The following is a 25,021-nucleotide window of genomic DNA, read 5'->3' on the forward strand; positions in this document are numbered from 1 at the left end:
TTACTTCCTTAGAGGATACAAATGAAAGGCTTGGACAGAGTGGATGCGGAGAGGATGTTTCCACTAGTGGGAGAGTCTAGGACCAGAGGTCACAGCCTCAGAATTAAAAGGACGTTCCTTCAGGAAGGAATTGAGGAGGAATTTCTTTCGTCAGAGGGTGATGAATCTGTTGAATCCATTATCACAGAAGGCTATGGAGGCCAAGCCAATGGATATTTTTAAGGCAGAGATGGATAGATTCTTGATTAGTACGGGTTTCAGGGGTTATGGGGAGAAGGCAGGAGAAAGGGGTTGAAGGGGAGTGTTAGATCAGCAATGATTGATTGGCGGAGTAGACTTGATGGGCCGAACGGCCTAATTCTGCTCCGATCACTTATGATCTTATGAACTTTGACCAATTTGCTCAACAATATAATCGTTTCATGGTCGCACCAATGCCTCTTCTGGATCATTATGGGCGGCACTGTGGCAGAGCGGTTGAGTTGCTGCCTTACAGAGCCAGAGACCTGGGTTTGATCCAGACTACGGGTGCTTGGTTACGGAGTTTGTACTTACTCCCCGTGACCTGCGTGGGTTTTCTCTGGGCTTTCCGGTTTCCTCCCACGCTCCATAGGCGTACAGGTTGTAGGCTAATTGGCTTGGTATAATTGTAAATTGTCCCTAGTGTGCGTAGAATAGTGTTAATGTACAGGGATCGCTGGTTGGTGCGGACTCGGTGGGCCGAAGGGCTTGTTTCCATGCTATATCTCTAAACTAAACCAAACTATACTAAACTAATTTCAAATTACTGGTTTATTGAATTAAGTAAATGTGTACATTTTAACTACTATTTCACTCGTTACCATATATTTAAGAAGCTTTGCCAAACTTGGTTGTTCAATAAGACATAGGAGCAAAATTAGGCCATTTAGCCCCATTGCATCTACTCCGACATTCACTCGTGGCTGATCTATTTTCCCTTCTCAACCCCATTCTCCCGCATGCTACCCATAACCTTTGACACCCTTACCAATCAAGAATGGTGGGCGGCACGGTGGCGCAGCGGTAGAGTTGCTGCCTTACAGCGAATGCAGCGCCGGAGACTCAGGTTCGATCCTGACTACGGGCGCCGTCTGTACGGAGTTTGCACGTTCTCCCCGTGACCTGCGTGGGTTTTCTCCGAGATCTACGGTTTCCACCCACACTCCAAAGACGTACAGGTATGTAGGTTAATTGACTGGGTAAATGTAAAAATTGTCCCTAGTGTGTGTAGGATAGTGTTAATGTGCGGGGATCGCTGGGCAGCGCGGACTCGGTGGGCTGAAGGGCTTGTTTCCATGCTATAACTCTAAACTAAACTAAACTATACTAAACTAATTTCAAATTACTGGTTTATTGAACTTTGCCCATAAACTTTGACACCCTTACCAATCAAGAACAGTCTCTACTTTAAAAATACCCAACGTCTTGGACTCCAGTGCCATCTCTGGCAGTGAATCCCACAGATTCACCACCCAATGGATAAAGAAAGTCCTCCTCATCTCCATTTTATCTGAGTGTCGGAGGTTGATGGGTGACCTGATCAAAATATATAAGATTATCAGAGGCATATAGGTAAGTAGACAGTCAGAACCTTTTTTTCCGGGGTGGAAATGTCAAATACTTTTTTAAAAGACATTTGGACAGGTATATGAATAGGAAAATGTTAGAGGGATGTGGGCCAAATGCAGGCAGATACGACTAGTATAGAAGCCAGAACTCCAGAGCATAGAGTCGTAGAGCAAAGAAACAGGCCCTTCTGCCCAACTTGCCCACACCGATCTACATGTCCCACCTACATTAGTCCCACCTGCCTGCATTTGGCCCATATCCCTCCAAACCTGTCCTATCCATGTACCTCTCTAATTGTTTCTTAAACGTTGCGATAATACCTATCTCAACTACCTCCCGCGGCAGCTTGTTCCATGCACCCACCACCCTCTGTGTGAAGAAGTTACACCTCAGGTTCTTATTAAATCTTTCCCCCCTTACCTTCAACCAATGTCCTCTGGTTCTTGATTCCCTTACTCTGGACAAGAGAATCTGTGTGTTTACCACTTTAAGAATAAGGGGTAGGCCATTTAGGACTGAAATGAGGAAAACCTTTTTCACCCAGAGAGTTGTGGATCTATGGAGTTGAGGAGTTGAGTATAGGAGCAAAGAGGTCCTTCTGCAGTTGTACAGGGCCCTAGTGAGACCGCACCTGGAGTACTGTGTGCAGTTTTGGTCTCCAAATTTGAGGAAGGACATTCTTGCTATTGAGGGGGAGCAGCGTAGGATTACTAGGTTAATTCCCGGAATGGCGGGACTGTCATATGTTGAAAGACTGGAGCGACTAGGCTTGTATACACTGGAATTTAGAAGGATGAGAGGAGATCTTATCGAAACGTATGATGCTGCCTAACCTGCTGAGTTACTCCAGCATTTTGTGAATAAATAGATTATTAAGGGGTTGGACACGTTAGAGGCAGGAAATATGTTCCCAATGTTGGGGGAGTCCAGAACAAGGGGCCACAGTTTAAGAATAAGGGGTAGGCCATTTAGAACTGAGATGAGGAAAAACTTTTTCAGTCAGAGAGTTGTGAATCTGTGGAATTCTCTGCCTCAGAAGGCAATGGAGGCCAATTCTCTGAATGCATTCAAGAGAGAGCTAGATAGAGCTCTTAAGGATAGCGGAGTCCGGGGGTATGGGGAGAAGGCAGGAACGGGGTACTGATTGAGAATGATCAGCCACGATCATATTGAATGGCGGTGCTGGCTCGAAGGGCCGAATAGCCTACTCCTGCTCCTGTATTCTATGTTGCTATGTTGCCCGATCTATTCCTCTCACGGTTTTGTACACCTCTATAAGATGACCCCCTCATGCTCGATGAGTAGCAGATAGATTGAATAAGGAGTTAACATCTGTTTTAAGTTCCAATTCAATATAGCCATAAAAAATATGTGTGTAAGAAATAGAACCAGGTGCAGATTAGTCAGTCCAATGAGTTTGGTCTGTTATTGATCAGCTAATGTGATTTTGGCCGCTAATCTTGTCAGTGCTCCAGATCCACCAATCCATTGTCCAAAGATCTGTCCATCACGAGCTTGAATACATTTCGTCACTCATCTTCCACAAAATAATCAGATTCACTTTCGAAAGTAGATATCTGATGTGAAGTACGGCAACTCAGATAGATACACTGAGAGACGAAGACACACAGAGTCTCTGGTAAACGCATGGAGTCTCTGGTAAAACCCCAGAGTCTCTTGCCCAGAGTTTGGAAATCATGAACCAGAGGACATAGATTTAAGGTGAAGGGAGAAAGATTTAAATGGGACCCGAGGTGTTGCTTTTTCACACAAAGGGTGGTGGGTGTATGGAACGAGCTGCCAGAGGAGGTAGTTGAGGCCTGGACTATCCCAATGTTTAAGGAACAATTAGACAGGTACATGGATAGGACAGGTGTGGAGGGATTTGGGCCAAATGAAGGCAGGTGGGACTATTGTATCTGTCTGAAGAAGGGTCTCGATCCAAAACGCCACCCATTCCTTCTCTCCAGAGATGCTGCCTGTCCCGCTGAGTTACTCCAGCATTTTGTGTCTACCTAGTGTATCTGGGGCAGGTTGGTCGGTGAGGGCAAGTTGAGCCGAAGGGCCTGTTTCCACGCTGTATCACTCTATGACTCTATGACTCGAAACCCATATGGTCAGCCAATGGGAGTGTTAATCCATCTCAGAGGTGGGAGTACCAACCAAGGGGACGAGTGGAGGTTTAAAAGAAAACCCTGGAGGTTTTGTTGGGGAGTTCGAAACAAGGAGGTCATTATGAAATGTGTGTGAAAGAAATGCAGATGCTGGTTTATACCAACGATAGACACAAAACCTCCAATCACAATGCAACATTCTTTCTCCACTACTTTGGAGGGTTAGACCCTATTCTTAAAGGAAAGGTGCTTGACTAAGTCAGTTGGCCAGGCAGCATCTGGGGAGGACGTAGATAGTTTATATTTCAGGTCGAGACCCTTCTTCTGACTAATTGTAGCAGGGAGCAGAAAGTGGGAAAAGAGGTGGGTGAGATAAATTTTAGACAATAGACAATAGACAATAGGTGCAGGAATAGGCCATTCGGCCCTTCGAGCCAGCACCGCCATTCCATGTGATCATGGCTGATCATTCTCAATCAGTACCCCGTTCCTGCCTTCTCCCCATACCCCCCTGACTCCGCTATCTTTAAGAGCTCTATCTAGCTCTCTCTTGAATGCATTCAGAGAATTGGCCCCCACTGCCTTCTGAGGCAGAGAATTCCACAGATTTGCAACTCTCTGACTGAAAAGGTCTTTCCTCATCTCTGTTCTAAATGGCCTACGCCTTATTCTTAAACTGTGGCCCCTGGTTCTGGACTCCCCCAACATTGGGAACATGTTCCCTGCCTCTAACGTGTCCAACCCCTTAATAATCTTATATGTTTCGATATGATCCCCTCTCATCCTTCTAAATTCCAGTGTATACAAGCCTAGTCGCTCCAGTCTTTCAACATACGACAGTCCCGCCATTCCGGGAATTAACCTAGTAAACCTACGCTGCACGCCCTCAATAGCAAGAATATCCTTCCTCAAATTTGGAGACCAAAACTGCACACAGTACTCCAGGTGCGGTCTCACTAGGGCACCTGTGTAATTCATTGCCATTGTGGAGGCCGACTCAATGGATATTTTTAAGGCAGAGATAGATAGATTCTTGATTAGTGCGGGTGTCAGGGGTTATGGGGAGAAGGCGGGAGAATGGGGTTGATAGATCAGGGAAAGATAGATCAGCCATGATTGAATGTCGGAGTAGACCTGATGGGCTGAATGGCCTATTTCTGCTCCTTTCACTTATGAACTTATAAAACAAGGAACTACAGACGCTGGTTTGTACAAAAGGGCACAGTGCTGGAGTAACACAGCGGGTCAGGCAGCATCTCTGGATCAGTCTGAAGAAGGGTCTCGACCCGAAACGTCACCCATTCCTTCTCTCCTGAGATGCTGCCTGACCCGCTGAGGTACTCCAGCATTTTGTGTCTACTGATGGGTGACGTTTCGGGTTGCTGCCATTCTTCAGAAGAAGGGTTCCAACCCTTTCCAGGTGTCGCCTAATCCAGGTTCTCCAGTGATGCCGCCTGACCCGCTGAGTTACTCCAGCACTTTGTTTCCACCCGGAACGTCACCCATTCCTTCCCTCCGAAGACGCTGCCTGTCCCGCTGAGTTACTCCAGCATTTCGTGTCTGTCTTGAGTGATGGGTGGATAAGGGGGTTTTGATGGGCAGATGAACTGGACCAAGGCTGGAGCTGAAAAGGAGCCAAAAGGGCGACAAAAGAGGACAAAGGGAGCGAAAAGGGGAAACATGGAAACAAGCCTGTGACAGGCCAAGAGAGAAGAGGAGTGAAATAGCACTTACTTGCATTTTACTCATTTCGGCATTGTGTCTAGACTTTATTCTTATTAGCACTCAATTCCCTTGAGTGGAATTTAGCCCACAGTCTTGTTTCTCTGGCCACGGACTGTAAGCCATGGACTGACAGCTTATTCTGACACGAAACCGGGCCTTCCTGTTGACTGTTCCCTTTGGCAGAGGTTCATGGCCCAGAAGTCATGGGATGAAAGTGATTGGGGAAAAGTACCAAAAGAGACAGGGAGGTCAACCTTATTTTTTACCGCCTTTAGCGGTCAAGGTTAGAAGAGAAAGAGGCGGCACGGTGGCGCAGCGGTGGAGTTGCTGCCTCACAGCTCCAGAGACACGGGTTCCATCCTGACCACGGTTGCTGTCTGTACAGAGTTGAACGTTCTCCTCGTGACCTGCGTGAATTTTCTCCGGGTGCTCCAGTTTCCTCCCACACTCCAAAGACGTGCAGGTTTTTTAGGTTAATTGGCTTGGTGTAAATTGTAAATTGTCCCCAGTGTGTGTGGGATAGTATTAGTGCGCGGGGATCGCTGGTCAGCGCGGACTCGGTTGGCCGAAGGCCCTATTTCCCCACTCTTATCTCTAATATAAACTAAACAGCTCCCAATGCTCTAAATGCGGCCTAACCAATGTCAAACACGGTGGCCCAGCGGTAGAGTTGCTGCCTTACAGCGAATGCAGCGCCGGAGACTCAGGTTCGATCCTGACTACGGGTGTTGTACTGTATGGAGTTTGTACGCTCTCCCCGTGACCTGCGTGGGTTTTCTCCGAGGCCTTCACTCCAAAGACGTGCAGGTTTGTAGGTCAATTGGCTGGGCAAATGTTAAAAATGTCCCTAGCGTGTGTAGGATAGTGTTAATGTGCGGGGATCGCTGGGCGGCGCGGACCCGGTGGGCCGAAGGGCCTGTTTCTGCGTTGTATCTCTAAATCTAAAAAAAAATCTAAATCTTAAAAAAAAAATCTAAATCTAAAAAAAAATCTAAAAATGAACTGCAGATGCTGATTTCTGCCAAAGAAAGACACAATAACGCTGGAGTTACTCAGCAGGTCAGCCAGCATCTCTGGAGAAAATGGATAGGTGACGATTCGGGTTCAGATGTTGCCTGACTCGCTGAGTTACTCCAGTATTTTGTGTCTATCTTTCACATAAAGTTGCATCAGTTTGTGTTAATAGCTTCAAATCAAAGTCATAGAGTGATAGAGTGATAGTGTGGAAACAGGCCCTTCAGCCCAACATGCCCACACCGGCCAACAATGTCCCAGCTACACTAGTCCCACTTCCTGCGCTTGGTCCATATCCCTCCAAACCTGTCCTATCCACGTACCTGTCTAACTGTTTCTTAATAATAATAATAATAATAATGCATTACATTTATATAGCGCTTTTCTAAACACTCAAAGACGCTTTACAGGGTTTACTAAAACATAGAAAATAAAATAAATAGATAAATAAGTAAACGAACAGAAAAGGAAAAAGAAGGTGAGGTGACCGTCAGTGGTTGAAGGCAGTGCTGAACAGGTGAGACTTCAGTGATGTTTTGAATGTGGTGAGTGAGGAGGAGTCTCTGATGGTCTGAGGTAGTGAGTTCCAGAGGGTGGGAGCAGCGATGGAGAAAGCCCTGTCCCCCCAGGATTTGAGTTTGGTCCGGATGGGGGGGGGGGACAGGAGGTTAGCAGCAGCAGAGCGGAGGGTGCGGGTTGGAGTGTGTCTGTGGAGGAGGTCAGTCAGGTAGGATGGGGCCAGGTTATGGAGGGCTTTGTAGGTCATGAGGAGGATTTTGTACTGGATTCTCTGGGGGATGGGGAGCCAGTGGAGCTTGTAAAGGACGGGGGTGATATGGTCACGGATCGGGGAGTGGGTGAGTAAACGATGGGATAGTCCCAGCCTCCTCTGGCAGCTTGTTCCATACGCCCGCCACCCTTTGTGTGAAACAGATACCCCACGGATTCCTATTAAATCTTTTCCCCTTCACCTTGAACCTATGTCCTCCGGTCCTCGATTCCCCCTTCTCTGGGCAAAAGACTCTGTGCATCTACTCGATCTATTCCTCTCATGATTTTGTACACCTCTATAAGATTTCCCCTCATCCTCCTGCGCTCCATGGAATAAAGACCCAACCTACTTAACCTCTCCCTGTAGCTCACACCCTCTAGTCCTGGCAACATCCTCGTAAATCTTTTCTGAACCCTTTCAAGCTTTACAATGGCTTTCCTCGAGGGAAATAAGACCAATGACTCCTCAGGTTGACTTGTGATAGAACAATATTGTGGCTACTGTTGAACCAAGGCTGGTTTGATAGTTCACCATCCCTGGCACCAGGTCTTTCAGATGGATGATGAAGGAGTCGCTTCTCACGTTATCTCACACCCTCTTATGTCCTTTTCATCGCCACCCTTTTGTCAACCCAAGAGAGCCCACGAGTCAAGAGTCCAAGATTGTTTTATTGTCATATGTTCCAGATAGAACAATGAAATTCTTACTTGCAGCTAATGAATCATCCCCTCCATCAAAACCCCTCCTCAGTTGTATCCACCTATCACTTGCCAAGCTTTGTCGCATCCCCATCCCTTTTCCAGCTACCCCCCCTGCTCCAATCAGGATCCCGACCCAAAACTTTTACCTGTCTATTCCCTCTCGCAGATGTTGCCTGACCCAGAGTTACTCTAGTATTTTGTGTTAAATTAATTTACTCCTTTAATCTATTGATCCTGAAATCTATTGATCTTGAGCCTAACCTTCCATAAACCTTATGGAGAGACACTTTCATAGGTCCTTCTGCAGTTGTACAGGGCCCTAGTGAGATCGCACCTGGAGTACTGTGTGCAGTTTTGGTCTCCAAATTTGAGGAAGGATATTCTTGCTATTGAGGGCGTGCAGCGTAGGTTTACTAGGTTAATTCCCGGAATGGCGGGACTGTCATATGTTGAAAGACTGGAGCGACTAGGCTTGTGTACACTGGAATTTAGAAGGATGAGAGGGGATCTTATTGAAACGTATAAGATTATTAAGGGGTTGGACACGTTAGAGGCAGGAAACATGTTCCCAATGTTGGGGGAGTTCAGAACCAGGGGTCACAGTTTAAAAATAAGGGGTAGGCCATTTAGAATGGAGATGAGGAAAAACCTTTTCAGTCAGAGAGTTGTAAATCTGTGGAATTCTCTGCTTCAGAAGACAGTGGAGGCCAATTCTCTGAATGCATTCAAGAGAGAGCTAGATAAAGCTCTTAAGGATAGCGGAGTCAGGGGGTATGGGGAGGAGGTAGGAACGGGGTAGTAATTGAGAATGATCAGCCATGATCACATTGAATGGTGGTGCTGGCTCGAAGGGCCGAATGGCCTACTCCTGCACCTATCGTCTATTGTTGTCTATTGTCCACTCGACATAGCATGAAGGAGCCTATTCTCATCTTTACTACCTACCTCATTATTTCCCGGTGCATGGCATTTTCCATTGGAAACCAACCTCCCGTCCAATGTCCATTTACACCTCACGCTGCCTCGGCAAGCCCAGCAGCATAATCAAGGACGAGTCGCACCCTGGCCACACCCTCTTCTCCCCTCTCCCATCGGGCAGAAGTGTGAAAACGCACACCTCCAGGTTCAGGGACAGTTTCTTCCCAGCTGTTATCAGACAACTGAACCATCCAACCCTCAACTGATGAGCAGTCCTGAACTACTCTCCACTTCATTGGTGACCCTTGGACTACCTTTGATCGGACTTTGCTGGCTTTACCTTGCACTAAATGTTATTCCCTTATCATGCGTCTATGTACTGTAAATGGCTCGATTGTAATCATGTATTGTCTTTCAGCTGACTGGTTAGCACGCAACAAACTCTTTTCACTGTACCTCGGTACAGGTGACAACAAACTGAACTGAACTGATCTAATAACCAACCCCTTAACGTTACTAATACCAGGGCTCAGAGAACAGACGCACTGCAGAGGCCCAGAGGAAACGCACCGCGCGCAAGGCCCGGGCTACCTCCACTTCCACTGCAGCACCCATCCACTTGTGTCCTACATGTGGGCGTGCCTTCCAGGCCCGGATTGGCCTCACCAGTCACTTCCGGACCCACAGTCACCAAACCTCCAACTGAAAGTGAAGTCATGGTCATCTTCCAACCCGAAGGACGAACAACAACATCTTGAGTAACTTCAATCATATGTGTGGTCTTAAAAGCCGCAGTAAAGTGTAATTTGAGGCAGTGGGACTTAACTTGGCGATACCAATGCTTTATTTATTTTTTATTTGTCATGGATGGAGAAGAAGACTGCTTCCTGTTGAAGCTTCCTGCACCCTGCTGGTACACAGACAAATAATAATATAATATTGGAACTTTGGAATTAATTCACAAACACGCAGTGCATCGAAACGACAGCGGCCAAACTTCCTCATGAAGTGCAGCTTTCATTCATTACAGTGGAGGCCAACACCAGTCACACAATAAAGAGGGCATTATCTGAAATTTGCGGCTAGATAGAGCTCTTAAGGATAGCGGAGTCAGAAGGCAGTAACATCAGTCTGAAGAAGGGTCTCAACTCGAAACGTCACCCATTCCTTCTCTCCCGAGATGCTGCCTGACCTGCTGAGTTACTCCAGCATTTTGTGAATAAATCGATTTGTACCAGCATCTGCAGTTATTTTCTTATACTAGCCAGTAACGGGGTACTGATTGAGAATGATCAGCCATGATCACATTGAATGGCGGTGCTGGCTCGAAGGGCCGAATGGCCTCCTCCTGCACCTATTGTCTATTGTCTATTGTGTGCCCAGCAGCAAAATCAGGAGGCACTTTCTCAGAGATTGGGAGGAATTTAGACTTCGGAACACAAAACTGCTGGAAGAACTTAGCGGGTCAGGCAGCATCGATGATTCGGGTTGGAACCCTTTCTGTCTGTCCGTTCCTACCACAACCAGAGAGCAGTCCTGAACTACTATCTACCTCATTGTTGACCCTCGGACTATTGAGGGAGTGCAGCGTAGGTTCACCAGGTTAATTCCCGGAATGGCGGGACTCTTGTACGTTGAAGGACTTGAGCGACTGGGCATGTATACTCTGGAATTTAGAAGGATGAGAGGGGATCTTATTGAAACATATAAGATTATTAAGGGATTGGACGCACTAGAGGCAGGAAACATGTTCCCGATGTTGGGGGAGTCCAGAACCAGGGGCCACAGTTTAAGAATAAGGGGTAGGTCATTTCGGACTGAGATGAGGAAAAACTCTTTCACCCACAGAGTTATGAATCTGTGGAATTCTCTGCCACGGAAGGTAGTGGAGGCCAAAGATACTAGAGGAGCAAGATAGACCACTCCATCGAAATCGCCTATGCTGAAGTGTAGTATGCAAAGGAGCCATTTTAGTAGGCAAAACCCGCCGTCTGCTACGCCTCTCGCAGTGTAATCAGTGTTTTGGGGGAACAGTATGTGTGATGATACCATAAAAATGCAAAATATATCTCATCTATCAATTCACAGATTTTTGTTATTTTTCTTTTTAAATGTTTCTGCAACGTTCTGCCGACTAAAATGGCGCCGTGACGTACTACGGTTTTTAGGGTCGAGTGGTTAATCTTGCTCCTCTAGTATCTTTGGTGGAGGCCAATTCACTGGATGTTTTCAAGAGAGAGATAGATGTAGCTCTTCGGGCTAACGGAACCATGGGATATGGGGAGAAAGCAGGAGCGGGGTATTGATTTTGGATGATCAGCCATGACCGTATTGAACGGCGGTGCTGGCTCGATGGGCCGAATGGCCTACTCCTGCACCTATTTTCGATGTTTCTACGTTTCTATGACCTCGCATTATTGCGCACCTCAAACAATAGACAATAGACAATAGACAATAGACAATAGACAATAGACAATAGACAATAGACAATAGACAATAGACAATAGGTGCAGGAGGAGGCCATTCGGCCCTTCGAGGGTGATCACCGCCCTGTCAACTCATTCAAAATCTCCGTGTTAATTTATTCCTTCTGGATGATAGTTCCAACTGAAGCTGTGTGGGAGCTAGTGGATTGGCAGCCAAAGGGCTCCCAGATTAAAAACAGCTCCTGCTTCCTTGGCAAGAAAACACTGGAGCTATTTATTGTCCTCGGGTTAGGCGGCGGTTCTGTGTTTTGTTTCTCCTTCGTGCTGTCATTGTACAGAATGTGCAGAAACAGGCACATCTCCTGCCCGTAATTCCCAGCTGCGACCTGCTGCCGTTGGAGATGACATAAACGATCAGTGGGTGAAGCAACATTAACTACTTTCCCTGCGTATGGCATTCTGCACTGGAAACCAACCTCCCTTCCATTGACTCATCACGCTGCCCCGGCAAGGCCAGCAGCATGATCAAGGACCAGTCCCACCCTGGCCACTCTCCCATCGGCCAAAAGGTACAGAAGTGTGAAAACGCACACCTCCAGATTCAGGGACAGTTCCTTACCAGCTGTTGTCAGGCAACTGAATCATCCTACCACAACCAGAGAGCAGTGCTGAACTACTGTCTACCTCATTGGTGACCCTCGGACCATCCTTGATCGGACTTTACTCGTTTCACCTTGCACTAAGCGTTATTCCCCCATCATGTGTCAATAGACAATAGACAATAGACAATAGGTGCAGGAGGAGGCCATTCGGCCCTTCGAGCCAGCACCGGCATTCAATGTGATCATGGCTGATCATTCTCAATCAGTACCCCGTTCCTGCCTTCTCCCCATACCCCCCTGACTCCGCTATCCTTAAGAGCTCTATCTAGCTCTCTCTTGAATGCATTCAGAGAATTGGCCTCCACAGCCTTCTGAGGCAGAGAATTCCACAGATTCACAACTCTCTGACTGAAAAAGTTTTTCCGCATCTCAGTTCTAAATGGCCTACCCCTTATTCTTAAACTGTGGCCCCTTGTTCTGGACTCCCCCAACATTGGGAACATGTTTCCTGCCTCTAACATGTCCAACCCCTTAATAATCTTATACGTTTCGATAAGATCTCCTCTCATCCTTCTAAATTCCAGTGTATACAAGCCTAGTCGCTCCAGTCTTTCAACATTCGACAGTCCCGCCATTCCGGGAATTAACCTAGTAAACCTTTGCTGCACGCCCTCAATAGCAAGAATATCCTTCCTCAAATTTGGAGACCAAAACTGCACACAGTACTCCAGTACTCAATATACTGTAAATGGCTCGATTGTAATCATGTATTGTCTTACCACTGACTAGTTCGATCACAACAAAAGCTTTTTGCTGGGCCTCAGTACATCTGACAATAAACTAAACTGTGTCTGAAACTCAAACTGAAGTCACTGAAGTGGTGTCCATTTTCTCTCCAACTGCACCAGCAATATTCAACAGACCCTCCAAGAAATTCCGGTGCAATTTCAAAACACAGCTAAAATAATAAACAAAATATAAAATTCGTCGCGGAAAATGGCGTAAAATTGGTGCCATTAAAATGGACGTCCCGATGCGCAATCCTTCTGTTTCTCTCCATTGGCTTCATTGCCATCGTAACATACCCCCACATGTTGTTTTGTTTAGAGATGTTTCGAGATACAGCATGGAAGCAGGCCCTTCGGCCCACCTAGTCCCTGCCGACCTGTTGACACTATTCAGTTATTTACTGGTATGGTACGGGCAGCACGGTGGCCCAGCGGTAGAGTTGCTTCCTTACAGCGCCAGAGATCCAGGTTCGATCCTGACCATGGGACTACTCTGTATGAAGTTTGTACGTTCTCCCTGTGACCTGGGTGGGTTTTCTCCAAGATCTTCGGTTTCCTCCCACACTCCAAAGACGTACAGGTTTGTAGGTTGATTGCCTTGGTATAAATGTAAAATTGTCCCCCGTGTGTGTAGAATAGTGTTAGCGTGCGGGGATCGCTGGTCGGTGCGGACTCGGTGGGTCGAAGGGCCTGTTTCTGCGCTGTATCTCCACACTAAACTGAAAACGAAAACATCGTACGTTAATACGCTTTTACACTGCTAGGATTTTACTACAATCTTTGCACCCTTCTGTTGTTTTGTCTCAATGATACTTTAATAGTTCAATGGTACTTTATTGTTATATGTACTGAGGAACAGTGAAATTCATTTTTTGCACACAGTTCAGTAAAACATAGTATACATAAGCACATTTGTGATTCAGCACAAGTGAATTGAAATACAACACTAAGATAGTATATCAGAGTCGCCAGGATTGGCACCATGTTCAAGCCCCAGTTGTTTAGTTTAGTTTAGAGATACAGCGTGGAAACAGGCCCTTCGGCCCACCGAGCCCGCGCCGATCCGTGATTACACACACACACACACACACACACACACACACACACACACACACACATACACACACACACACACACACACACACACACACACACACACACACACACACACACACACACACACACACACACACACACACACACACACACACACACACACACACACACACACACACACGGATACCAAGCCAATTAACCTACAAACCCATACGTCTTTGGAGCGTGGGAGGAAGCCAGAGCACCCGGAGAAAACCCACGCAGGTCACAGGGAGAACGTACAAACTCTGTACAGACAAGCACCCGTAGTCGGGATGGAACCCGGGTCTCTGGCGCTGTACGGCAGCAACTCTACCACTGCGCCACCATGCCGCTCAAAGCGCTTGTTCTGAGCATAGAGTGCTTCATCCTGGCCATGAAGGCCCGCTGGGCTGGCGGCACTGCGGGGTTGACCAGGCCAAGCGAAGCCATCGGTGTCCTCTACTCCATGCCACCACAGGTCGCGTCTAGTCCGCGCGCGCGGTTTCGTGGAGTGGCGCCCAGTCCAGCCGAGCCCCAGGCTGCTGTTGAGTTCAGTTCGGTTTAATTGATTACCACTTGTACAACGAAAGGTTTTTGTTCCATGCTAACCGGTCTGCGGAAACGCAGTACATGATTCCAATCAAGCCGTCCACCGTGTATACAGTAGATACATGATAAGGGAATAAGGTTTACCCAACATTGCATTTATTGTTGTGTTTATCGTGACTGTGTGCACACTGTTTACTCTGTGAGCATCGTGTTGTGAGTTTAGTTTAGTTTAGTTTAGAGATACAGCGCGGAAGCAGGTCCTTCGATCCACCGAGTCCGCGCCGACCAGCGATCCCCGCACATTAACACTATCCTACACTCACCAGGGACAACTTACTCTAATACCAAGCCAATTAACCTACATACCTGTACGTCTTTGGAGTGTGGGAGGAAACCGAAGATCTCGGAGAAACCCACGCGGGTCACGGGGAGAACGTACAGACAGCACCCGTAGTCGGGATCGAACCCGGGTCTCCGGCGCTGCAAGCGCTGTAAGGCAGCAACTCTACCGCTGCGCCACCGTGCCGCCTCCATTAACGTGAGCTGACAATTGCAGACGAAATCTCAAGTGGAGGAATGTACTGGAGTGTCTTCATCAGAACAAATCTCCTCACGCTGGCAATTGAATTGACTTAATGGCGGAACATTCAGAACGACACATTTTGTTCAGTGGACTGACGGAATTATTTCTCGCCGAAAATTAGCAGGTGCCAACATCTTGTGGACATTTCTTTCAGCTATAAAAATCATGTCGCAAGTTTAAGTGTTGCAGCTGCCTTTGAATGGGATTACAGAAAGAGTTTTTTAAAATAGAAACGATCTACACCAAGAAGAGAAATAGCGACGTATATAGTGATAAAACTTAAAAATCTGGCATCCAAAGGTTTTTACCCGGATGTGGTGAACATCACCGGCTACGCTTGGTCAGGCCAACCCTGCAATGCCGTCAGGACAACAGACCCCCATGGTCAGAGCAAGATCCCTGCACTTACAACTGGGACTGTCATAGAGTCATAGAGTGATACAGTGCGGAAACAGGCCCTTCGGCCCAACTCGCCCACACCGGCCAACAATGTCCCAGCTACCCTACTCCCACTTGACTGCGCTTGGTCCATAACCTTCCAAACCTGTCCTATCCATGTACCTGTCCAACTGTTTCTTAAACGTTGGGGTAGTCCCAGCCTCAACTACCTCCTCTGGCAGCTTGTTCCATACACCCACCACCCTCTGTGTGAAAAAGTTACCCCTTGGATTCCTATTAAATCTTTTCCCCTTCACCTTGAACCTATGGTCCTCTGGTCCTCGATTCCCCTACTCTGGGTAAAAGACTCTGTGCATCTACCCGATCTATTCCTCTCATGATTTTGTACACCTCTATTAGATTCCCCCTCAGCTTGTTCCATACACCCACTCCCCTCTGTGTGAAAAAGTTACCCCATTCGGATTCCTATTAAATCTTTTCCCCTTCACCCTGAACCTATGGTCCTCTGGTCCTCTATTCCCCTACTCTGTGTAAATGACTCTGTGCATCTACCCGATCTATTCCTCTCATGATTTTGTATAGTGATAAAACTTAAAAGACTTGAAAATGGCGCCAAACTGGCGACTCTGTAGAGTGTGTGGGAAGGAACTGCAGATGCTGGTTTAAACCGAAGATAGACGCAAAATGCTGGAGTAACTCAGCGGGACAGGCAGCATCTCTGTCAAAAAGGAATATCATTGTTTCAATGGTTCAATGGTCCTTTATTGTCAAGTGCACTGAGGTACAGTGAAATTTGATTTATCATATAATCACACAAAAAAAGCAACAAGATACAAAACTTCATGAACAGCCACCACAATGGCGTGTGAGAATCCCCTGGGCACACAGCTTAAGCAGAGACCCACAGCCATCAGTTCAATGTCCGGGCCACACACACGCGTGATGTGACCGGAATTGTACCGGCCGCCGTCACTCTCTCTGCAGTCCCTGTCCGCCCGAACAGTCAGAAAGTCATCCGCACTCGCACTAGACTCCGGGATGTCCTCACGGACAATAGACAATAGGTGCATGAGGAGGCCATTCGGCCCTTCGAGCCAGCACCGCCATTCAATGTGATTGTGGCTGATCATTCTCAATCAGTACCCCGTTCCTGCCTTCTCCCCATACCCCCTGACTCCGCTATCCTTAAGAGCTCTATCTAGCTCTCTCTTGAATGCATTCAGAGAATTGGCCTCCACTGCCTTCTGAGGCAGAGAATTCCACAGATTTACCACTCTCTGACTGAAAAGGTTTTTCCTCATCTCCGTTCTAAATGGCCTACCCCTTATTCTTAAACTGTGGCCCCTTGTTCTGGACTCCCCCAACATTGGGAACATGTTTCCTTCCTAACGTGTCCAACCCCTTAATAATCTTATACGTTTCGATAAGATCTCCTCTCATCCTTCTAAATTCCAGTGTGTACAAGCCTAGTCGCTCCAGTCTTTCAACATATGACAGTCCCGCCATTCCGTGAAATAACCTAGTAAACCTACGCTGCACGCCCTCAATAGCAAGAATAGCCATGTCCCCGCAAAATACCGAGATCACTGCGCTCACGGCACTCCCTCCGAGTCCTCACCAGCGCCGGCCGCATGGCCATCTTGTTTTTCGGCGACCTCACATCCCCCCATTGTGATGGAAGGCAAATAACTTAAACCTTCTCTCTCCTGAAGAAAGGTCTCGACCCGAAATGTCACCTATTCCTTATCTCCAGAGATGCTGTATACTGACCCAGTGTCCTACTATTATACACGTGCATTGTATCTCATATGATTATTTAAGATGTAAGTGCCTCTGTATAGTGATACTTGTACTGAGCTTTAGTTTAGAGATACAGCGCGGAAACAGGCCCTTTGGCCCACCGGGTCCGTGCCAACAAGCGATCCCCGCACATTTTTTTAGATTTAGATTTTAGATTTAGAGATACAGCGCGGAAACAGGCCCTTCGGCCCACCGAGTCCGCACCGCCCAGCGATCCCCGCACATTGACACTATACTATTGTGGATGATCAGCCATGATCATAATGAATGGCGGTGCTGGCTCGAAGGGCCAAATGGCCTCCTCCTGCACCTATTTTCTATGTTTCTGTTTTAAGATAGACATAAAATGCTGGAGTATCTCAGCAGGACAGGCAGCATCTCTGGAGAGGAGGACTGGGTGACGTTTCCAGAGATGCTGTCTGTCCCGCTGAGTTACTCCAACATTTTGTGCCTATCTTCGGTTAAAACCGGCATCTGCTGTTCTTTAGGAAAATAACTGCAGATGCTGGTACAAATCGAAGGTATCACAAAATGCTGGAGTAACTCAGCAGGTAAGGCAGCATCTCAGGAGAGAAGGAATGGATGACTGAAGGGTCTCGACCCGAAACGTCAAAGAAGGGTCTCGACCCGAAACGTCACCCATTCCTTCTCTCCTGAGATGCTGCCTGACCTGCTGAGTTACTCCAGCATTTTGCGATACCTTCTGCTGTTCTTCACCTTAATTACGCAAAGTCAGTGGAAGAATGGAGTTTAAAATGTTGATTGTGCATCAATGAGATTCTAAATAGCCTGAGAAACTGAAGCCAAGCATGATTGAAGCAAGCAAATGAAATCTAATGAATCATCAAGAAATTACACATTTTATAAGGAAAAGGTACAAAATAATGAATTTCAGTGACTGTGGTTGGATTTGAACCCCATGCCACAAGATTATTCATTTAGTTCAGTTTTCAAGATACAGCGTGGAAACAGGCCCTTCGGTCCACCGAGTCCACGCCGACCAGCGATCCCCGCACACTAACACTAACACTACACACACTAGGGACAATTTACAATTAAATCAAGCCACCTAACCTTCAAACATGTACGTCTTTGGAGTGTGGGAGGAAACTGGAGATCCCGGAGAAAACCCTCGCAGGTCACATTGCCGACATTTTGTGTCCATCTTTGTCCATGGGTCCTCAAACTGTGGAGCATCCTGGACAATAAGGCTCACCCCCTCCGTGACACACTGGTCAACCTGAGGAGCACCTTCAGCAACAGACTGGTCCCACCAAGATGCAGCACAGAACGCCACAGGAGATCCTTCTTCCCTGTGGCTATCAAACTGTACAACTTCCCCCTCACTGCTGTCGTGGGGTAGACTGAGTCTAAGACTGACTCCCCTCCCCAACCCCCCCCCCCCCCCCCCTACCCCCCCCCCCCCAATCTTTGCACATCCCCCAAGCCTTTCCACTCGCCACTTTCATTTCATGTTTCATGTTTGATGACTGTTGGCAGATCAATTTTCATCCTGGGATAAATAAAGTTCTATCGTATTGTATCATATCGTGAATGAATGAATGAATGAATGAATGGATGAATGAATGAATGAATGAATGAATGAATGAATGAATGAATGAATGAATGAATGAATGAATGAATGAATGAATGATACTTTATTGCCACATGTACCTAGATCTGTATGGAGTTTGTACGTTCACCCTGTGACCATGTGGGTTTTCTCTGGGTGCTTCGGTTTCCTCCCACACTCCAAAGACATACAAGTTCGCAGGTGATGTAGGAAGGAACTGCAGATGCTGGAGTACCCGAAGATAGACACAAAATGCAGGAGTAACTCAGCGGGACAGGTAGCATCTCTGGAGAGCATATCTCGGTCAGCATATGCAAGTTGGGCCGAAGAGCCTGTTTGCATACTGTGTGATTCTATCAATTTGTAACTCTAACTGGCAACATCGTTCTGCGGAATGAATTCCTCCTGTTACACCCTATGACTTCTCCATTCCAGTTTGAGAAATTAATCTTTCCCAAAGCCCTCAAAGCTCCGCCATAATCTTCTGCTAGGGAGACGGTAAAAAAAATGATCAAAATGTTGGCAAAATTGCATTTCAGCTGTTTAAATTCTGACACAATAATTTAACTTTTCTTCTGTGGTTAGACTGGATGTTGATGAAGCATCTGTGGTTTAAGGTGACTATGTGAGTTATAATATTGCCCATTATTTATATGAGGTAAGGTGTTTAGGTTGGATGTAGTCCAAGGTAAATTTAAACTTCTAACTCCAAGCAATATTAGTATTAGCTTGGGTAGATAAGAGAAATAAGGAGTGGTTGGAACTGAGGGCCATATTAGGGCGGCACGGTGGCGCAGCGGTAGAGTTGCTGCCTTACAGCGCTTGCATCGCCAGAGACCTGGGTTCGATCCCGACCATGGGTGCTTGTCTGTACGGAGTTTGTACGTTCTCCCCGTGACTGCGTGGGTTCTCTCCAAGATTTCCGGTTTCCTCCCACACTCCAAAGGCGCAAAGGTCAGTAGGCTAATTGGCTTGGCATAAGTGTAAATTGTCCCTAGTGTGTATGTGTGTAGGATAGTGTTAATGTGCGGGGATCGCTGGTCGTTGTGGACTCGGTGGGCCGAAGGACCTGTTTCTGTGCTGTATCTGTAAACTAAACTTATCTAAACTACTCCTGATTCTCTTACTCCATCTCTAAAGACAGAAGCAAAGCAATGGGTGACTATTTTAGCAACACAAGTAGATACAATGGCAGAGAAGGTATAAGACAAACTTACTCATCCGTGAAGAATTTCTTTAGCCAAAGGTTGGTGATTCTGTGGAATTCATTGCCACGGAGGTCAAGACATCGGGTATTTTGAAACAGATATTGATAGGGTCTTGATTAGCAAGCCCTTCAAAGGTTATCGGGAGAATGCAGAAGAATGGGGTTGGGAAGGCGAAAGATAGATCAGCCATGATCGAATGGCGGAGGAGACTCGATGGGACGAATGGCCCGGTGCGGCTCGGCCGCTGGACTTAACATCGCCCGGTGCGGCCGCGGGACGTTTCAGTGCCCGGCGCGGCTTGGCCGCTGGACTTAACATCGCCCGGTGTGGCCGCGGGACGTTTCGGTGCCCGGGGCGGCTCGGCCGCGGAGCCTTCCATCCCCTTGCGGGGGCTGTGCGTGTCGTTTGCCTCGGTAGGGGTCGAGCTGCCTGTCCGTGGGTGCGGGGGGAAGAGAGGGGAAGTTTTGTTGCCTCCATCACAGTGAGGGGGTGTTTGGAGTCACTGTGATGGATGTTTGTGTTGGGGTCGGGTGTCCTGTGTTCTTTTCTTTTTTGCTGTGTTTTGTGTGACTGCTGAAATTTCGTTCGGTGTAAAAAGCCGAGTGACAATAAAGTGTTGTTATGTTATGTTATGTTATGTTATTCTGCTCCTCTGTCTTATGGTCCTGTCAGGAGTGTGAAGGAATATTCTCCACTTGCCTGGATGGGTGCAGTTTCAACAACACCCAAGAAACTCAACAGTAGAAAAGGCACAGACACATCATGCTGGAGTAACTCAGCGGGATCGGCAGCATCTCTGGAGAGGAGGAACGGGTGGCGTTTTGGGTCGAGACCCTTCTTCAGACTGAGAGTCAAGGGAGAGGGAGATACATAGATAAGGAAGTGTGAGGTGTGAAGACAGGACGAAGCGGATAGAGATCAAGGAAAATATAGAATAGATCATTGTTATCTGGGAGAAGGTACGACAAATCATACAGAGATAAAATGTACTAGGGGACAGTCAGACTGTTTGGAGAACTGACTGGGAAGGGGAGGGGATGGAGAGAGAGGGAAAGCTCTCTGAATGCATTCAAGAGAGAGCTGGATAGAGCTCTTAAGGATAGCGGAGTCAGGGGGTATGGGGAGAAGGCAGGAACGGGGTACTGATTGAGAATGATCAGCCATGATCACATTGAATGGCGCTGCTGGCTCGAAGTGCCGAATGGCCTCCTCCTGCACCTATTGTCAATTGCCTATTGAAAGCAAGGGTTACTTGAAGTTAGAGAGCCCAACGTTCATACCGCTGGAATGTAAGCTGCCCAAGTGAAATATGAGGTGCTGTTCCTGCAATTTGCACTGGGCCTCACTCTGACAATGGAGGAGGCCCAGGACAGAAAAGACAGTGTACAGAGTTTGTACATTTACCCAGTGACCGCATGGGCTTTCTCTGGGTGCTTTGGTTTCCTCCCACACTCCAAAGACGTACAGGTTTGTAGGTGATGTAGGAAGGAACTGCAGATGCTGGAGAAACCGAAGACAGACACAAAATGCTGGAGTAATTCAGCGGGACAGGTAGCATCTCCGGAGCGAGGGAATGGGTGATGTTTCGGGCCGAGCCTGAAGAAGGGTCTCGACCCGAAATGTCACCCGTTCCTTCCCTCCAGAGATGCTGCCTTTCCCACTGAGTTACTCCAACATTTTGTGTCTATCTTTAGGTTTTGTGGATCAATTGGCTTCTATAAATTGTAAATTGCCCCATGTGTGTAAGATAGTGCTAGTGTACGTGGTGATCGCTGGACTCGGTGGGCCGAAGGGCCTGTTTCCACGCTGTATCTCTGAAGTCTAAAGTCTATAGGCTTTGGACACATCCTTGAAACCTTGAGTTACCTAATACTCCAATATTGCTGAGATTGCTGAGGGATTACTTGGAAAATATATTAACGATATTTGCTCTGCAGTTAATTATAGTTTAGGGGACCTACAGTATATTTTGATGTTATTTACAAGCTTTCCTCTGTAGCTTTTATTACTTCTGCTCGACTCGTAATGAAATTTGAGACTTACTATTCATTCCATTATATCCTTTACCTATTTGATCACTCCTTTTAACAATTTTATGCCGTGAGAAATATCTTAAAGCATTTCAGCCAAAGAGTTTCTTTGAAGTCGAGTTAGACACAAAAAAAGCTGGAGCAACTCAGCGGGTCAGGCAGCATCTCTGGAGAGAAGGAATGGGTGACGTTTCGGGTCGAGCCACGTCTTCAGACCGAGAGTCAGGGGAAAGGGAAATGAGAGATTTAGACGGTGATATAGAGAGCTATAGAACAAATTAGACCAAGTGGACTCGTTGGGCCCAAACCTCTCCCGCATTGGTTCAGCACCCTCTCCTCCCCCTCCCCCCTCCCCCTGACTCTCCCCCCACCCTCCCCTTCCCCCTCCTCCTCCCCTCCTCTCATTCCCACCTCCCCTCCTCCCCCTCCCCCCTCCTCCCCCTCCCACCTCCTCCCCCTCCCCCCTCCTCCCCCTCCCACACTTTATGACTCTTTAACTATGACTCTATGACATCTCCTTTAAACTTTACCCTCTGAAGTTATAGGTAGAGTTAGGGAGTTATTTCACAACATGCTGGAGTAACTCAGCGGGTCAGGTAGTATATCTGGAGAGAAGGAATGGGTGATGTTTCGGGTCGAGACACTTCTTCAGACTGATGTTAGGGGAGGGGCGGGACAAAGACAGAATGTAGTCGGAGACAGGAAGACTAGTGGGAGAACTGGGAAGGAGGAGGGAATAGAGAGGGAAAGCAGGGACTATCTGAAGTTAGAGATGTCAACGTTCATACCGCTGGAGTGTAAACTGCCCAAGCGAAATATGAGGTGCTGTTCCTCCAATTTGCGCTGGGCCTCACTCTGACAATGGAGGAGGACCAGGTCAGGAAGGTCAGATTGGAAATGGGAGGGGGAGTTGAAGTGCTGAACCACCGGGAGATCAGGTAGGTTAAGACGGACTGATCATCTGCAGTTTTTTTCCTACACCTCTGAGCTTATGACCTCTAGTCGTTGACATTTCAACCCTGAGCAAATTTGCTCAGGTTTCATTATTTATTCTATCTATACATTGCATAATTTTATATCTTTCAATCAGGTCTCCCCTCATCCTCTGCTGGTCTGGAGGAAACAATCCATGTTTGTCCAAACTCTCCTCAGAGATAGTGCCCTCCAATCCAGACATCATTCTGGTAAACCTCTCTTCTGCACCCTCTCCAAAGCCTCCACATCTTTCCAGCAACGGGCCGACCAGAACTGCACATAGTACTCCAAATGCGGCCCAACCAAAGATCTCCCGGTTGCCGAACACTTTAATTCTCCTTCCCATTCCAACATTGACCTTTCTGTCCTGGGCCTCCTCCATTGTCAGAGTGAGGCTAATCCCAAATTGGAGGAACAGCATCTCATATTTCGATTGGGCAGCCCAGTGGTATGAATATTAATTTCTCTAACTTCAAGTAACCCCGGCATTCCCTCTCTCTCTCTCTCTATCTCTATCCCTCCCCCACCCAAGTCGCACCAGCTTCTCGTTTTCACCCAACAAACAACTAACAATGGCCTGTTTCCTTCATCATCGTTACTTTTTTGCACATCTTTCATTGTTCTTTATCCCGCTACATCACCGTCTATATCTCTTGTTTCCCTTCTCCCCAAAGATGCAGCCTGTCCCGCTGAGTTACTCCAGCACTTTGTGTCTTTCTTCGGTTTAAACCAACGTCTGCAGTTCCTTCCTACACGTGCATGCAGCGTAGGTTTACTAGGTTAATTCACGGAATGGCGGGACTGTCATATGTTGAAAGACTGGAGTGGCTAAGCTTGTATACACTGGAATTTAGAAGGATGAGAGGGGATCTTATCGAAACGTATAAGATTATTAAGGGGTTGGACACGTTAGAGGCAGGAAACATGTTCCCAATGTTGGGGGAGTCCAGAACCAGGGGTCACAGTTTAAGAATAAGGGGTAGGCCATTTAGAACTGAGATGAGGAAAAACCTTTTCAGTCAGAGAGTTGTCAATCTATGGAATTCTTTGCCTCAGAAGGCAGTGGAGGCCAATTCTCTGAATGCATTCAAGAGAGAACTAGATAGAGCTCTTAAGGATAGCGGAGTCAGGGGGTATGGGGAGAAGGCAGGAACGGGGTACTGATTGAGAATGATCAGCCATGATCACATTGAATGGTGGTCCTGGAATTAACCTAGTAAACCTACGCTGCACGCCCTCAATAGCAAGAATTCTTTCCGACACACAAGTAAAGAATGTACACAGGTAATGATAAATGCATGCTTGTCAAAGATATTTCTTTTAAGCTCCACATAGAAAACGATAAATGATTTAAAATACTATGGTCAAAATTATGTGTAAATTTGGTTTCCTAACTTTGTTTTTTCTTTGATCCTTTCCCAATGACAATACTAATATTGAATTTCTTACATCCGGTTATTTCCTGGTGCGCCAGGGAATATTTTGTCAGAGTGCCAGAAAAATAGTTAGGAGGAATGCACAGGGTCTTTTACCCAGAGAAGCGGAATCAGGAACCAAAGCTCATGGGTTTAAGGTGAGAGGGGAAAGACTTAATAGGAACCAGAGGGGCAACCTTTTTCTTACAGGGGATGGTGACTATATGGAGTGAGCTGCCAGAGGAGGTAGTTGAGGCAGGTGCTATGACAGGATTTCAAAGACATTTGGACAGGTACACGGATAGGAAAGATTGAGAGGGATTAGTGCCAAATGTGGGCAGGTGAGACTAATATAGATGGGGTGTTTAGGAAGGAACTGCAGATGCTGGTTTAAACCGAAGATAGACACAAAACGTTGGAGTAACTCAGATTCTCAGACAGCATCTCGTGAGAAAAGGAATAGGTGACGTTTCGGGTCGAGACCCTTCCCCCGAAACGTCGCTGTTCCTTTCCTCCAGAGATGCTGTCTGACCCGTTGAGTTACTCCAGCTTTTTTTGCGTCGAACATATAATAATAATAATAATAATAATGCATTTTATTTATATAGCGCTTTTCATATACTCAAAGACGCTTTACAGAGATTTAGAGAACATAGGGAAATGAATAAATAGATAAATAAGTAAATAAATAAACGAACAGAGAAAGGAGACAGAAGGTGAGGAGACCTTCAGTGGTTGAAGGCAGTACTGAACAGGTGAGAC

General features: G+C 46.9%; 1 protein-coding gene across 1 annotated transcript in view; it reads left to right on the forward strand.

Moving 5' to 3' along the window:
* The first annotated feature begins 14,073 nt into the window (after nucleotides 1-14,073).
* The window catches only part of mxra5a (matrix-remodelling associated 5a), a 117,993-nt gene continuing 107,045 nt past the window's right edge, over nucleotides 14,074-25,021 (forward strand). The window contains exons 1-2 of the mRNA XM_078402922.1: nucleotides 14,074-14,281; nucleotides 15,160-15,243. Coding sequence (XP_078259048.1) covers nucleotides 14,074-14,281; nucleotides 15,160-15,243 — 292 coding nt within the window. The remainder of the gene's footprint in view (nucleotides 14,282-15,159; nucleotides 15,244-25,021) is intronic.

The sequence above is a fragment of the Rhinoraja longicauda genome, chromosome 7, assembly GCF_053455715.1.
Source record: "Rhinoraja longicauda isolate Sanriku21f chromosome 7, sRhiLon1.1, whole genome shotgun sequence".
In the NCBI taxonomy this organism is placed as follows: Eukaryota; Metazoa; Chordata; class Chondrichthyes; order Rajiformes; family Arhynchobatidae; genus Rhinoraja; species Rhinoraja longicauda.